This window comes from Pollicipes pollicipes, unplaced genomic scaffold (genome assembly GCF_011947565.3).
Source record: "Pollicipes pollicipes isolate AB1234 unplaced genomic scaffold, Ppol_2.1 Scaffold_3447;HRSCAF=4054_pilon_pilon_pilon, whole genome shotgun sequence".
Lineage (NCBI taxonomy): Eukaryota > Metazoa > Arthropoda > Thecostraca > Pollicipedomorpha > Pollicipedidae > Pollicipes > Pollicipes pollicipes.
Window position 1 is genome coordinate 31,955,327 of NW_023596297.1, and position 16,919 is coordinate 31,972,245.

At 56.7% G+C, this 16,919-nt stretch overlaps 1 protein-coding gene across 1 annotated transcript in view; it reads right to left on the bottom strand.

The window, feature by feature from the left end:
* Positions 1 to 3: 3 nt before the first annotated feature.
* LOC119092383 (G1/S-specific cyclin-D2) overlaps positions 4 to 16,919 on the bottom strand; it is a 28,908-nt gene continuing 11,992 nt past the window's right edge. Inside the window, exons 3-5 of the mRNA XM_037215346.1 lie at positions 16,319 to 16,490; positions 5,381 to 5,523; positions 4 to 1,580 (exon numbers count right to left, since the gene is read on the bottom strand). Of these exons, the coding sequence (XP_037071241.1) occupies positions 1,416 to 1,580; positions 5,381 to 5,523; positions 16,319 to 16,490 (480 nt within the window). The 3' untranslated portion in view covers positions 4 to 1,415. The remainder of the gene's footprint in view (positions 1,581 to 5,380; positions 5,524 to 16,318; positions 16,491 to 16,919) is intronic.

Consider the following 16,919-nt stretch of genomic DNA (forward strand, 5'->3'; position numbering starts at 1 on the left):
AACTGGAGTGTGATGGTTTATTCTTATGACATCTGAGGTACAATATTAAGCGTAAGTTGCATTCAAACAAACAGTTGTGCTTCGCAACAAGCAATACGACATGCACACACAGACACGCGCACAACGCTGTCATGAACTACCGGGAAGCACAGCTCGTAGCCGGCAGTCCCGTAACCAACCAAGCCCCAATCATGGGGCTTCTGAATGACAGCAGTTCGATCTCGAATGCGAGACACATGAGCTGATATTCGGGAATATGGCTTGTTGGGGCGCCGGCACGCGTCGGGCGACAGTGGCAGTGGTCAGCTGACGCCCCTGCCCGAGACGAGGTGACCTGGTGCTGCTGCCCCGGCCGACCAGACCACCACACCCATAGCATCACCAGCTCTCGCCGCACTCAAGACTAGCGTCGTCAGCGAACAGCGACGTCGGCGGCACGACTCGCCGGCCAGACAGTCAGCGGTGGCCAGCCGCGTCGCAGTACGGGTGGGGGCACGCGCCGGGCACGCGGTGGGAACGCGAGACCTGAGATCGGCGCGTTTAGTACTCCCCAACAGTGACAGAACTATCGGGCACCGGTCGCTGGTGATCAGCAGCACCACCCGCCGGTGACCGGCACATTGGGCGCCGGTCATTGGTGACCAATATCCTCACCAGCCTCTGCAACCCCGCCGGATTGGTAGCGCATGACACACACATTAATCGGCAGCACCAGTCTGTCGGGAGATGGTGCGGCAGCGTGAGCACACGCTGGCACTATACGCCGCTGCGGCAGCGTCTCAATGCCGACAGCGCGACAGGCCAGAGGGGTCAAATCAACACTACATCCCGGGGCCCGCTTCGCCGCTCTGGGTTATTTACGGCCAGCCGGTCACACACTAGGTTTTGCTATTTCCGAGCACAACGGCGGCTGCTGGGCAGTGGGTTCAACTGACCGAAACAGGGACAACGAGTGAGGGGCGGTGGGCCTGAACTGACCTGATTAGACCATCAAACGTGACGCGTGCAGTGGGCTACCGTTCGCCTAACGGCGCGGTTGTGTACGAGGTCGACGTCACAGGCTGTAGCTAAGGTCGTGTCATTATCGAATTTGTTTGAACTGTTTGTGCTCGAAGCCGTGTGGAAGCAGTTGGGTCTTGGTGTCAAAATTTTCAGCTTGCTCCAACATTTTTTCTTCTCGTTCAACTCGCTACGGCGCATCACATCCAATACACACAACAAGGTACAGCGGTTGACTATGCGAAGTTCACAGAGGTCCCATGAGGCCGTTACCAACGTTGATACGTCTTCGCAGACTAACATTCGACATCTTGCTTTGAGGTTGTTCTTATGATTGCCATTGCGTGCCAGTTGTCTGTTCGGACCCACTGATGGACAGCGAAACAAAGGCACCCGTCCCATGCCCGAGGACGTCGTCAGAAATGCACCTCTGTCACGTCTGTCGGTGTCTCGGCCATACTATATTTCGTATTTTCATCACTAGATGTCGCCCCGCTTGAACCTGCTGCGTTGTTGGCATGCTCTTCTGTGAACTCGCGGATCGTCTCTTCAATTTGATCCAGGCAGCTCCGCAGCAGGTCCTGAAAGCGAGGGATTTGCCAATTAACGTCCAGTATTTTCTCGTTTTACATTTACGGAACATTTCATACGTGGGCGGAAGACCCATTCTTAATCGCCCTGACGCCCTCGTTCAAAAATCACACGTGCGCACACATACACCCTACCAGTCCACACGTCCTCGTTCCATCCTGCATCCTCGCAACAACCCTACCCACCGTCAGCACGAGTCGGTCTCACAGCCGTCCTTACGGGACTGTCCTCGCGGGACTGTCCTCACTGGAGCCCCGCCCGGGTTCGGCACACAACCCAACGCCTGGTCCCTGGACTCAGTGTAAGCCTTAGTGGCGACACGAGGGTGGCAGCCCAGCAGGGCCGCAGTGCTGTTTCATCTGTTGCCTTTCCCCCATATTCCTGTAGCTCTGCAGTGACTTATGACCGGAAGAACTCTAACCTAACAAGTAAACCAAATGCAAGAAATGCCGTAGTGCCATGTAAAGTCGTCAGTTCCATAATCTCCACGAATGCCTGTTCATATACAAACGCACCGTCGTTAAATGTACCTGCTCCTAACTCGCAGAATATGCCGTGTTTGCTCGGTGCTTTTTTCCACACAAATAAGACAAGCGCAACGGGAGAACAGCATGCTGGTATCGTGCTGTTCTCACGGTTATGCGGACCCCTCGTTTACCGTGGGCTATTTTGACCGCGACCTTTGTTTTTGACCGTGACCTGTCCAGAGGAACTCTTCCGATGACCGCGCGGGTAGCTGTCTGAGACTGTCGAGGAGAGCCTGTTCTCTGACTGCGTGTCTGTCTGTGCCCCGGTCCAGAGCGCCCAGAGGATGTCTGAGACTGTCGAGGAGAACCTGTCCTCCGACCGTGTGTCTGTCCGTGCCCCGGCCCAGAGCGCCCAGGGCGGTCAGCCTTCATCGCATCTCTCCAGCCGCTCATTGGACGGGGCTCGTCCGGTCACCCTTGACAACCCTCCCCCCTGACCGGCTGCGGAGGGGGGTGTGGAGGGGGGGGGGGGGGGCGAAGGTGGGTGGGGCGTCACGCCGCCAGACCCGGGGCTGGCCGGCCGGCGGCCACTACGCTCCGGCTGCCGGTCGGTGATCGGAGAGGAAGTGTACCCATCCGACAGGCAGGAGCATCGCGCCATCTCAGAAAAGTCGAAACATGCAGAGATGCCACTGGTACGATCTCATAGCAGTGGCGTCCCGTTCTGACGCGGTGTCGAATTTACCGGGAGCAGAACTGACATTACGGCCCTGGTGCAGGCATGAGTGCAGCCGATGGTAAGGGAGTCTCTGCTACGCGGTCTGAGGGTACGGGAGACTCGGCTTCTTATTATGGGTTGTCACCCTCTTCTCCATTCAAGTATAGTCACGAATGTCCTGTTTTCATTCATCCTCCTGAATACCGTCCCCAAAACCACTGAGCACCGAAGCTGCCGCCAAACTGCCGCTCCGGTGCGATCCTCGCAAGACGGCTACATTCTTGTGATCTTTGAACCGAACGCTCACTTCACTCCATGACTATGAGGAACAAGCGTGAGCAGTCCCTGGACCAGCAATCCATTCACGGATGTAGGGATGCGGTGCAGCGTTTCAAGCCCGTGGGAACGTCTCGTGCGGGGACGGGTGGTGGGACCAGTTTGCTGGACCGGGTGAACGGCTCTGCCGAAGGCCAACACCGTCATCCGCTAAAAAACGACATGGCTCGTTCCTCTTCATTTGTCTTTGCCAGCAGAACGACTGCGGACGACTCGTACGGTGAGAGTCCATTGACTCTAAAACGACCGCCCACGGTTGCGAAGAGCGAAAGTTTTTACGCCGTCTGTTCACGAGCGGCCGGCAGAATATCAACAGCGCGTTGGCGGCATGACAAACGCATGGTGGCTTACTCAAGATGAAAGGATCGGCCAGAGTTTCCGCTGTTCTTAAGCGGGACCTCCAAATCTGCTTTAGTTTCCTTTTTTAGATGGGTTAGGGCAGGGCTTTTTTGGCCGTCGCAGTCAATTTCTACTGACGGGATTTAAGCAGAGAAGTAAAAGTCGGGTCCTGACGCGACCACCCTGCAAGTCATCTCCCGCAGCGGGACTCCACGCACAAGGAGCCCAAATCAGGCCCGTGCGGACGCTGGGGTGGCGCTCGCACCAAAGCACCCGCGAGGCAGGTCCATCGCTGACGGTCAACACATGCTCGCCATGAGAAGAGACTCCGGGGTTGCCCAGCGTGAAACGATGAATCCCGGTACAGGGGTGCATGTCGGCGCTGTGTCCCTTTAGCGACCATGTGTCGCATGACGTCGTGTCGCGTCCGACGTCAGAGTTTGCGAAGTCCCTGTGAGAGTCAGGAATGTTGTCCGACAATGACAGAGTGGTTACTTGTGAGGCGCATTGCCCATAGACGCTATGGTATAGTCACATTACACAGCAACAACATTGTTAGATGACTAATGCCCATGTGTTAAGAGTTACATCACGCGTGTCATAGGCCATTTTAGGTGTGTGTGTGTGTGTGGTGTGGTGTGTGTGTGTGTGTGTGTGTGTGTGTGTGTGTGTGTGTGTGTGTGTGCGTGTGTGTGTGTGTGTGTGTGTGTGTGTGTGTGTGTGTGTGTGTGTGTGTGTGTGTGTGTGTGTGTGTGTGTGTGTGTGTGTGTGTGTGTGTATGTGTGTGTTCTCACAGATGAACATGTTTTACATCGAGGCACTCATAAGTCGTTCGCGCGTTTAGATTGTTAACAGCGGCGCCACTCCCTACTGTTTTCTTGCGGCCGTCAACAGAAAATTGCCCCATTCATCTCAGCATTAGCGTGGGACGACACTGTTTATTTTCAATGAAGCTGATGCAGGCGTGGCTCCACGACAAAAGGGCGGCGAGCCGCCTCGCCGATCTTAAAATTAAACATTTTGCCCTCAAGGCGTTGCATGGAAAGAACATCAGCTGATTTGAATCATCATCAGCTGATTACTCAATCCTCAGCCCTGAGTGGATCGAGTGTTGGCCAAATGAATGGCACCCAGACAATGTTATACTATTTCCGTATGTGAGAGCATGTGGATCGCATCCCCACCATGCGCGGTGTCTTTTAAGCTTCCAGACCCCTTATGCTCGCCCCTGGCGTCCTGAAATGGGTCACCAGCACGCCGAATCATATCCCTGCCACACCGTCCGCACCAAGCCAGCATTTCAACCTTTTCACGAGCATTTGGGTCAAGATCACTCTCACTGGCGCGTTTTGCAACCTCCTCACTTAGTGGGTCCAAAGGGCAAACACTTTCTCGGTAACCCTAGAGGGGTGGGAAATCATTACAAAGCAGGGCAGTCCGGCACCCCAGAGCTCACCCTCCTCTCCCCTCAGTATACGTTTCGCCTTTTTCCCTTGTGTTGCGCGGCCACCTTTGAAACAGCCCCCACACCCCCGGCCAGTGAATAATGCTCCTGTTAAATTTCATTAGCGTTTTATACCACCGGACAGAAGTTATATATCGCAGCAAATCTGGCAGGGTGGAACAAGCGGGGGTGTTCTAATGAGCCGCGTTTTTGGCCAGTGTCGACATGTGCAGTTTATGAGGAGACCGCACCGCGGTGCGTCAACCGCATCGCAATGGCGGCGCTTTACATCCGAAAACAGGGTTCTGCTCCATCCCCTTCCCTCGCGCAACGTCCATGCCAACCCATGCATAAACCAATGACACATGAGGTGCACCCGGCGATTGCGACAGCGGTGGTTCACGACCAGCGGGCCTGGCCCAGGCAGCTACATCGGCCGTCGCCCGTCGGCGCCGGTCCCAGAATGGCTCGGCTGACATCACTGACCGTTTCGACGGCGGTGATGCGGTGCAGCTGACTGAAGATGTCGCTCATGGCGGCCTCCCGCCGAGCCGGCAGCAGGCCCTGCACGGCCGCCGCCAGGCTGGCCGCCGCCACCATGCTCGGCGTGTGGATGCTGAACTTGAACTCTGCCGAGACAGCAACGGACAATGGTCAGTCACATGCAGTGTTTGAGGCAGGATATTCGCGGGGTACATGGAGGGCGCTCCAAGGGCATCGTGTGGGACTGCACGGTTTGACTCCGACCTGGCGGGCCAGTCTGACCCAGGGCGGATGGGACACACTGTCCAGCAGGAAGGCCGCTCCGTGTGTACATCTGTTTGGCTCAAGAGACAGTTGAGAACATGAGAGGAGAATTAGACAGATACGGCTACATTTGAAATCGAAAAAAGATATCTTTTTCATATTCAAAAACGTACTGTAAGCCCTGGTAAGACCCCATTCAGTTTCAGCGCCCTCCCCACCCTATCTCATTTACGGCATGTCATATCTGGCCCGGACGCTGTAGACAAAACAGGTCGGCGGCACGTTCTCCCCTCCCCTCTCTGGCTTCCGGCGCGGTGGCTGCAGAAAAGCCCCCGCCCCCTCGCGCCGTCAACACGCCTCTGTTTGATGTGCGTTTCCCGAGCGGGTCGGTACACACAGATTGGCGATAAGGTTCATTCATTCGCCGCCGCTCCCACGAAAACGCGCCTGACCGCGGCCGGGCGGCGCCAGGATAAGTGTGCGTTAAAGAGGTCATCTCTCGCGCGCGATCAGCTCAAACGCGGGCGGTGATTGGTTGAACAGCTCACATCACTTTGTCCCGCGCCGTGCGGCCCGCGCGGTGTTGAGATTAACGAGCCCCCGGCCGCAGTTCGGAGCCCAACAGCTCGGACATTCCTCTGGTCGCCGCGCCGGGCATTTCCGTTGGGGGGGGGGGGGGGGGATAGGGATCTGGGGCAGGACCGGTTGCCATTCCAGGTATTTATCTGGGATGGGGAAAGGGGTGCCCACTTGATGTTCCCGCCAATTTCGGCCGTTTGGCGCCAGTCGCGTCGCCCGACTACGCGCCGCGCAACTGTCCTTCCCGACGCCCGAAGTCGAACGAAAATATGCGGCGAGAAAACAAAAACAGTGTTTGTAGAGGGGCGAGGGTGAGAGTGGACGTCCCGAGGCTGAGGTGACCACCGCCATTACCACCGGAGAAATAACAGTTGAGCTTTCACACGGCCACTCGAGTGATTTCGGCACTAAGGTCGTGGAGTGTCACACTGGAACGAGCGCTCCAACTCTATCGGGACCCGAATTGCTGTAATGGTGTCGGTTTAAACGAGTCACTGGATGTAGGGTACCATTAGAAGCGATCAGGCGGGTAGGACTACCAGCTTCCACGATGGCGAACCGACTGGCGAAGACCACCATCAGCTTCCATGAGCGGTTTACTGATGACCGTCGTGTTAGCGTAAGTGTCGCGTAACCCACCAACTTTGGGCGCCATCCATTTTAGATCGGAGCATCTCCTGACATTGTGAGAGGTGTAGTGAGATGGAGTGGTATCGAGCCATGCGCACCTCAGCTAAGTTCTCCAAGGATCGGAATAATGACTCAATGATGGAGGATTTCTGTGTATGCAGGAGTCCGGACTGCTACGATCCAACTCGAAAGCATGTCATTTACGTTAACAGGGAGCTGTTAACGCCAACTGCATTGCAGTAATGCACAAAGCGACAACACTAATGCTTCTTCCAGTTGCGTAGGAGGGTCCAAAAAGTGTAAGGCCAGAGCCACTTCTCAAGTCAAGCCAGATCCGCGCATCCTTCACCGTTGAGTAGATGAGAAATCTTCATGAAACGTGAGGGGAGCCTCCGCCTGCGTGCTCTTTCGCCTGTGCCTTGCACGGTGACAGTTCCGTGGCACACCGCTGAGCGGACCGGGTGGCCACGCTGGAGAGGGGTTGGGGCCTCTGCAGCTGAGTCACCGGTGTGCGCACGGCGGCCAGCGCGGCCCCGCGGTCCTGCAGCCGGCCGTGCGAGGACGAGTGGTTGGCGGGGTGGAGGGCGGGCTCGCGTTACCCCTTTACCGGCCGTTCCCACGGGGCGACGGTGACCCAGTGCCCCACACGCGGCGGCGAGCGGGCCGACAACACACCGGCGGCCGTCCGATGGCCGCCCGCGCCGGACCTGACGGACGTCATCGGCGGCCGCACTCCGTCAACAGGCGGGGCTGCCGCGGCACGGCCGGAGGAGGGGTGCAGCGGGCGCCGCTGCCCGGCCGCCCGTGAGCAGAGTGCCGCGGTCGAGCAGAACGCCAGCAGAGGCAGCCGTAGAAACTGTGCCATCGGGGGTGAATGGAGAGCCGCAGGTTCAATGGCGGTCCGGAGAGGACAGCGCCGCAGCCTCGGCCCGCCGGAAATGCCCCGGCATCCCTGCTCGCTTGGGCTTTGTTCCTCTGCGTTTGTAGAAGCCGTTTGCCGACGGCTGAACACCACTGGTCCGCAGAACAGCTGTGTCACGACGTCACCAGCGGCTCTATCGCCATCGAGGTCGGTTCCCCAAGAACCTACTGTATAAGAACCTGCAGAAGCCCTTCGACATCAGGAGCAGAAGAGCGGACCGCCAGCGTCTTCGGCAAGCTGAGAACCGGCTTGACGGTCTAACATGCCATGCAAGTTCAATGTTCCACCAATGGAACGACTGGCCAGTGCCGTGTTGAAAATATGTCTAATGCGATATAAAAACACTAGCGCAAAGATATGTCAGCCTTCTTCAGATTGAACTACGAGTCTGTGCCACTGAAACCTTTGTTACACACCTTGTAATATCATCGTGATGGTGTGGATATTTTACTACAAAAATTTACAATCTTTAACATGATAGATTACACAATCGCTTCGCTGCATTGTACATTCTTAGAACGCTGTACATCCAAAGCGACAAAGTTGACAGCATTTTTATAAAGCTAAGATGTCATGATATTTAATCTGACGTCAGCGAACAAAAGGCTGCTTTCATCTCAGACGCACACATCATGAGTGCGGGCTAATCTACCGAGCGAATTGGCGTTAAGACGGTGTACCGGTGACACATAACATCCAACGCCGTACCACCAGCACCGTTTGAAGTCTGGATGGCTATTCCTGTAGCCCGGCCCCAAAGGCGTCAGCAGACAATTACGCGTTGTTTAGCTCTATTGACATGGGTCTCGTGGGACGGACAACTTTTGAAGTTCCCGAGCCCTCGGCGACTGGCACCAGCCTACAGGTCCCAGTGGCGTATGAGAGGGACGTGCATTGATCGATGGTATCCAGGCTTACCACTCACAATCTACTCTTGTTACTGTCTTGACGAAAAGTGTTCCTGAAGGGTGTTGGCATCAGGTGTGAGCGCCGGGCCCTTTGACCACCTGTCTCATTTTGACCGGCCATGCACACGTAGATGCGTCTGGCTCTATCGATCGCTCTCTTGCAGGGACTGGGACGGCACTGGCCTCAAGAGACAAGAGAACAGATACGGGACAAGAGAACAGATACGCGGTCTACGCGCGGGCGACGCGTTTCGTCCGGCAAATTCGTCACATCGGAAGCCGAGTGGAACAAAAACCGTACTAGACCGCCGCCCGCGCCGTCAGACGGAGGAGACGGCGACGGCGGCCCCCCAGCCCCGGAATTAACCCCTTGGCCCCAGTCGGCTTTTTTGCAACGCACCCCTTGACCTTCAATATTGAAATAAATCCATCACACCACGGCGATAGATGGTGGAACGTGCGACCTACCGCAAGTCCGCGCCCCACCCGTAGACTGTGAAAATGAGCCGAGCAAAAAATCAATTATGGACGAGTTTTGTGCAATCATTTTCGGTCGCAAAAAGTGAATGTGCTCTCCGTCTACGAGCCCAGTCAGGACCGGCGGGCAGACAGCCTTGTGTTTTTACCGCACGTGTCTGCGTTTTTTCGCCCGCTCTCCCTCTGACGGGCATTTAACTCGCTTCGGCCAGGACCGTGGACACGCGTATCCACTGCCGAAATGAATGACCTTTCGCGCCAGGCCGGGGCCCAGATTGGATCGCGCATTCCCGCCAGGCGCAGTTTTTACGGCGGCTCCCTCCCCTTTTTATCACCGCTTCGCCTGCCTAGTCGGGGACACACGAGCCGACCGTGTTAAGTGCGCCACAGTTCTGGGCACGACGTGTCATTAGAACGGGCGTGAAGGCGACGTATTCCATTTGTAGCCGTAGCCAGGGCTTGACTGAACTGTTTCTGGGCATGAACACCGCAGCGTGACTTTTGCATCTCTAATGACCTCATTCCAATCCATGCAAGAACTAGTTGGATTTAGCTGGTCGCATGAACTTCACGCATTTACTAACTCGTCGATCATGGCCTCAACACAACAGCGCACGACAACAGACGGTCCAGTGCCAGCCCACGACGTCATCGGCGGCATTGGCCGAGGTCTTAGACGCACATGACTTGGGGAGGAGGGGCCTTGAGCAGGCGGGCTCACGGCCTTCACCGGACATGCTTCCGTCTGTTCCTCACCTGTAATCGGGCCCAGTAATCGGGCCGCGAGACGTAGAGAGCCTCACCCCGGGCCGAAGGCGACTTCTACCCACCCGCTCAGCCCTCGCCCGGATAATTTAATAACCATATAGCGTCACAATAACCCCGTTACGTCACGGCGGGTTTCGCAAATCTTCCGCTCGGCCCCGTGGAGAGCGAAACGCTCATCACTCCCGAAGTCTATTGTTCGCGTCCTTTCGGTCCCTACAGGGCTTCCCACACCGGTTGGGAAACTACACATCGCTCACACAGCCTATTTGGGGCCCACCTCTCGGTGTTGGAGCGACGGAATTTCGGCGACCAGTTGCCAACAGGTCCGGGCAGTTTCGCACAGAGCACAAGGCAGCCCTTCGCATGGAAGCCGACCAACCACAAAGCCACCGTCAGCCGTCCACCGAAGTGGGCAGCCAGCTGATCCCCACCCAGGGAGTCGAAGGAGGCTGCGCTCAAAGAGGTCATTAATTCGGCATCACTCTCCACGTTGAAAGCGCGAGGAACGCAGGGTCGGGCAGTGCCGGTCACGACCGCGCCCCACCGCAGTCCGCGTCGGAAGCCCCACCAGCTCGCGCCTCGGGCACCCAGCTTCCTCCGAATAGACAACTACATATGACACAATCGCGGGCATCATTTTTTAGATTTTCCGCGCGGCCGGTCGGCGTAGAAGGTCGGACAGCCCGGTCCCGTTCCGACAAAGCCGGTGGCCGCGTCTCCTGGCGGCGAGAAGCCTCGCTCGGTCATCGCCGTCGCCGCACCGGCGTCGCCCGGCGACGGCTCAATACATGAAAGACTGCCGAGCACGTCCGAGTCGACGACGGCTCCAAAGCGACCGCCGCGCCGGTGTCGGTTTTTCAAAGCTGAGCTCAAAACGTCCAGCCGGAAGTGTCGGTATGCCGCGTTGGCGGGGACCCGAAGATCTCAGCAGTGAGTCTGTCACCTCCAGATGGCTCACCTCTTCCACATTCGAAGGGAGGCGCGGCGCGGACAAAGGCTCGCGGCCGGCGACACGGGAGAAGGGTCAACTGCGCCAGATTAGTCCCCCGCACCGGCCGGCTCCGGATACAAACGGGAGGATTTCGATTGACGATCGGCCACCCGCCGCGGTCCCGACCGGCACCGGTCTCGGGCACGCGGATGACCTAGCGCGGTCCTGCGGGGGTCCAGAACCCCGATCGCTGTATGTCCGGGGTGCAGCCAGCGATGTCGGGCGCCGCGCCCGATGGGACGTGGCGGGGGGGGGGGGGGGGGGGATACAGGACAGTCCCTCACGAGGGCCCGTCGCTGTCCCGTCTATTGTGGTCGTGTCTCGTATTGGCTGTATTCTTTACAGCGCCTGCTGCTATTACTCGGCGGTATAGGGCGACCGGCGAGGGGGCGGGCCGTGGCGCTCTCTGTGATTTACTGCTGGGCAAGTTCACGGTCACCGAGACCCAGGTCGTGTGGCGCAGAAAGCAGGGAACGCTCCATGAACGAGCTCAGCGCCATTTTCGGGAGCGGAGCCGCGGTACAGGCTGGACTGTCAGATCTTATTAATAACGCTTAACGTCTAGGCGAAAACAAGACAAGGGAAGCGTAATTTGTTGATGGGGCATTTAGTTCGTAACGAAAGGAAGAAGTGGTTCAAGGAACATGGCGAAAGTTAATCAAGTGGCTGTTTCTGTTTGCCTTTTCAGAGCTTGCCAAATATTTATGACGTATCATTTTTTTTTACCAGCGCAGTGAGGAAGGCCGCGGCTCATTTGCATATGGTGTTTTGGATAGCCCACCAAAGATAAAATAAGTGCTTAATACCAAATAAGCTAGCACGTCAGTTGTAATAGCTATTTATTCAGATAAAAATGGCGGCATTGCCGACTGCGATGTTCAGTGTACCAACATGGACAGCTTTTACAAGACGTTCCGAGTCCACCATCTATATGCGATATCCACACAAGAGTTCTTGCCACTCACAGTATTGCTGCCGAAGACAACGACATTTTCACAGTGATGCACTTCTGTAACAGGGTGCTCGTGCATGTCCCATGCGCTTAACGTGCACCGGCCAGCAGGTTTCCTCAGGTAGTTGCCGAGAGGACGACGGTGCTCACGATTTTTCGCGAGACAGGTCTTATAACGGACCAAGCCCAGTTGGATCAGCTTGCTCACTTACCCTTGGCTGGGTCCGAGGTTCAACGTGGCGAAACGAATCGCTATGTCACAGGCTTGTTTCGCCGGCCTTGCCACAACCATGGACCAGAAACGTACAACTCACGGAGGCGGTTCGAGAATTCATGGAGATGGGGCGGACACAGTTGCCGGGGGGGGGGGGGGGGGCAGCCGGGGTCGTATTGAGGTTCTTAACTGGCGTGACTTTTCCCTGGAACAGCGAGTTAGACGCTACAAACCGTAGCTTTGTTGAATTCTAAGAGTCCCGCCTTTTCGGGGTCAGGATGCGTGGATGCAAATGACGGGAAAGCGAGTCAGGAAATAGTCAGGCGAGAGAGACGAGACGAGTCAGGAAACAGCTCAAGTCGTTTTCCAAAGGTATCTGTTTCTCAGTGAGTTCCGAAACTCCCCAAGCGAGCCGCACGGCGCTCTTAGTAAATTCTGGATGTCACCCTCTTGAGAGTCATGCAATTTTCCATCCGTAGATAGCTTGACTGCCTTTTTTCTTTTCGTGAGCATTGTGACCCCTCCTAGCTGGGCCAGGTGGTCTCCTATGAGAGCCACTGAGCAGTAGCAATGGTTTGGCTCCCCAGTGCGAGATGCATCGGTAAAATACCGCATGCATGCATGAAACAAACGATGCATTCACCAACAAGCTTATAAGTGCTTCAGGGCGCGGCGCTCGAAGTTCCTCGCCAACGTAGGGGCGGCTTAAGCTCGAACGGAGCCAGTTTTGTTGACGGGACGCCGATTGCATCACTGGACGACGCTGGACAGAGCTGCTGCCGGGCAGAGGAGCGGCAGCGCGCGCCTTGGCGGCACGTCACTCTCCAACCCAGATGCACTTTCAAGGACGCGATAACGTGATATCCCCATTCATTTCCATCCCATTATACAATCCAAAGACGTTGCAGAACAGTCCAAACGGTCAGATCGGGGAAGCACAGATGGTGAAGGTTATAGTGTCTGGGTATCGCGGCTGACAACAGCAGGCGTTTGTGTTGCCAGGACATCACTTGACACCCGTTAGACGTTCGAGGTTACCGCAGGTCAACAGGACGTCTCTTGGGAATGGTTTTCGAACCAAGCTACGCGTGGCAGAAAGTTGGTGCCTGCGAGCGATCACGATTGAAATTTCGATGCGGTTTATAATGTGGCTGATGACAGATCTGCAGATGCTTTCGGATGAAGTAACCAAAGGCCTGGCGACGGCCGAAAAAGGAGAGGAAACCAGAGAGCGGTGATGGGGTGGATCGCCCGCAGATCCGGCCAGGGGCGGCACCAAGGGACGCCCTTGCCGGGCATTGGAGTGTGCAGGGATGACAGGGGACCGCAGGGCGGCGCAGCCCTGATCCCGCTTCTCGAGACGCGCGGCGACATCTGGCACGCTTCTCGAGCGCGTCGCCACCCCGCTTCCGTAATGCGAGCGCACCGAACGAGCTTGTTACGAGCGCATAAATAACGCCGAACACGCGTTAGCGCCGCCGTCTGCAGACTGCTAGGAGGGCGACTCGACGTCCCGCACGGCCTGGAAGTAGGCGTGCAGGCTCCTCATGCCCCCAATGAGCTGTTCACGGAACAGCGGGCTTACAATGGGCTTTACAATACCGGAGAAAACTTGCAAACGTCCGCGGCGTGGGAGTGAGAAAATCCTACCCATCTAGGGAACAAACGCCATCAGCAATTGCCACTAATAGCAGTACTCCCAGCAAGACGAAAGCCAAATATTTCATTCACGGATCCATTTACTGGGAATTTCATCCCCGTGCGAGGAGATTCCTCTGCTGTGCTTTCTCACTGAACTCCGCGGCACCGCACACTCTCCGCCCAGTGTTGCTAGGCGGGCCCGTTAGGAAATCCCCCACACTTTGAATTCCGGACCGGTTCCTCGTCGGTAAACTCACGGGTCGACGACGGCGCACCCTGCCATGACTTGTTGCCCGGACGGCACGGCCATGGGCCTCGTAGACTGCCCGGCTGCCGACAGGTGCGGCGCTGGGCCGTACTCTCGCCGCCTCCGTGCTCTCGCCGCCTTCGTGCTCTCGCCGCCGCCGTGCTCTCGCCGCCTCCGTGCTCTCTCCGCCGCCGTGCTCTCTCCGCCGCCGTGCTCTCTCCGCCGCCGTGCTCTCGCCGCCGCCGTGCTCTCTCCGCCGTCGTGCTTTCGCCGCCGCCGTGCCATCGCCACCGCCGTGCTGTCGCCACCACCGTGCTCTCTTCGCGCCGTGCTCTCTCCGCCTCCGTGCTCTCTCGGCCTCCGTGCTCTCTCCGCCGCCGTGCTCTCTCCGCCGTCGTGCTTTCGCCGCCGCCGTGCTCTCGCCACCGCCGTGGTCTCCAGCCATCGGTGGGCTGCGCGCGGACCGGCCGCCGATCTAGACCTACTTTCTTCCGATTAAAATACCTCTCGAGCGTCATTTAAAGGGCGGCGGCAGATGGCGGGCCTGGCGGTCGACTCTCTCTCCCTCTCAATGCTTGGCGACAAAGGCCACTCTCGCTTTTGTAGGGTGTGACGTCACAGACGCCTGACCCGACACCGGTGGTTCGCTCCAGCCCGCGTGAGCAGCCGGAGAGATTTAAAAATCGAACGCTGCAGCATGGCGAGGGCTGACGCCGCGAGACCGTCCGCCGGCAGCGAGGGATGGGCTGCACATGACAGATGTACGCGCCCTGGGCCAGGTCGGACCGCATTGGCGCATGGTTGGAAGTTTGGCGTAGTCTTGTAGCATCACTGTCATAAAGCTATCGCGGCTGTTAGAGAGCGATGTACGCCCGATATGCCACCATACAAGGCGGCGGAAAAATCCGAAAGTCAAAAATCATCCCTCAGCTGGTTTTGTTGGATTACCTCTTTAACTAGTTGAGTAGGTCTCTAGACAAACATGCGATATTCTTAGTTGTAGCCCAACATCAGGATTTACGCCATATATATATATATATATATATATATATATATATATATATATATATATATATATATATATACATGTTTGTTTTCGCGCAGAGCCTTGGTGACCTCTGCTCCCTCCCCAATCCCCGCATAGCGTCCCCAGCTGGCCGCCGCTGGCGCGGGTCTATGCAAAGACCAAGAGGTCGGCCTCTAAGGCACATAGCAACAGTCGGCGGCGGCGCGCATTCCTGCTCCTTGGTTGGAGGTCTCGGTGTGCTACCGACCGTGGTCCGCGGCGCAGGGGGCCGACGTCGGCAGCACATGCCCGCCACCCCGCTCACACTGGTCACAGGGGCGGGGTAGGCACGGGCGGCACAGATGCATCCACCAGACCACTTCAGAGGGTTAGAAACATGGCGTCCCCACGGTGAACTCCACTCTACTGCACATGGAAATGCCTCTATGGGGCCCATATACATGCCCTATGCATGCCCTATAACATGCACTGTTGAATAAAGAAGGGAAATTCATTTTACGTCGGCTGACCAGCCTCTGAACAGCTTGCGTTCTTGCTGGCTTACCTTGCCCATGGAATGACTTCCTTTCGGCCCGTACTGACTGTGTTGCGTTGTAGATGCTTGTGACAGACCTTCAAACAGCCTTAACCGATTTGTGCTCCGCAAAGTGGTGTGAAGTCTGTGGGACACTGATCTGTGCTGTGTGTGAGAGCTTTTTCGTCGCCGCGATTGGTCTGTGCTGCACAAGTGAGACATGTGTGACCTTGAATGGCATGAGCTGCGCAAGACGTGAGCTTTGTGTAACCCAGCATGACGTATGCTGCCCGCGAGCGTGGCCTGTGCGCGACCCAGACTGACCTCACTGTACATGCTAATGATCTGAAGTGGCATCGACTTACGTGTGGTGAGCATGGGGACTGTGCGACTCTGGCCGGTCCATGCTGCGTATTGAGACTATGTGACCCCGGCTGACTTGTACCAAGCACAAGGGCTTTTAGGTGACTCGGACTGGTCTGAGCAGCATACAGGTGATCTCCATGTGGCCCTGGCTGACCTGTGCTCCACGTAAGTATCTCTCCGTGACCCGGGCTGACCTACACTGCACCAGAAGACCTATGTGTGACCCTGACCGAGCCGTTCTTAACGCTGCTGTGGTCAAAACATGACCCGGACTGACCTGTGTTGCACCAGAAGACTATACGTGACCCTGACCGAGCCTTTCTCGACGCTGCTGTGGTCAGAACATGACCCGGACTGACCTGTGTTGCACCAGAGGGCTACACGCGACCCTGACCGAGCCTTTCTTAAGGCCGCTGTGGTCAGAACATGACCCGGACTGACCTGTGCTGCACATGACGATGAAGGTCTGTGCCTGTCTCCGCACGTCAGGTACCCTGGAGGGCGGCAGGTACCGCTCGAGAGACAGCCGATGGAGCAGCGGGTCCAGGAAGTCGTGTGACGTCACAGCGTTTATCTCCCATCGCAGCCGGTGGAGCACCAGCAGCTCCCAGTCCTGCAAGAGGTCAGGTCAGGTCAGGTCAAGTCAAGTCAGGTCAGGTCAGGTCAGGCTAGGCCATAAAAATAAAGCAATTGCAAACACCAGAAGCCTCCACTCTTGCCCGGAGGTCAGGTAAGATTGCTCATAGGTGCCGATTTGTATTTGTTTTCCCCCTCTCCTCAGGCTGGGCTGAACCCTCAATGGTGGCTTGGTCCGCAAATTTTTTGGCTGGAGTCTGGTACAAGAAAAGAAAGTTTTAATATCACGCCAAGCCTATATATGGGGCGGGGACATCATCTGATGGTCTTTACTGCTGTGCTGTTCAAATATAGCTATTTTTCGTCAGTTATGCAACATCAAGCTCGTCGTAATGTGAGCCAAAAATTGCTACAGTTACACAAATTTACGTCCCTTCTCACACCATTGTCAGCTGAAGCATTTTCG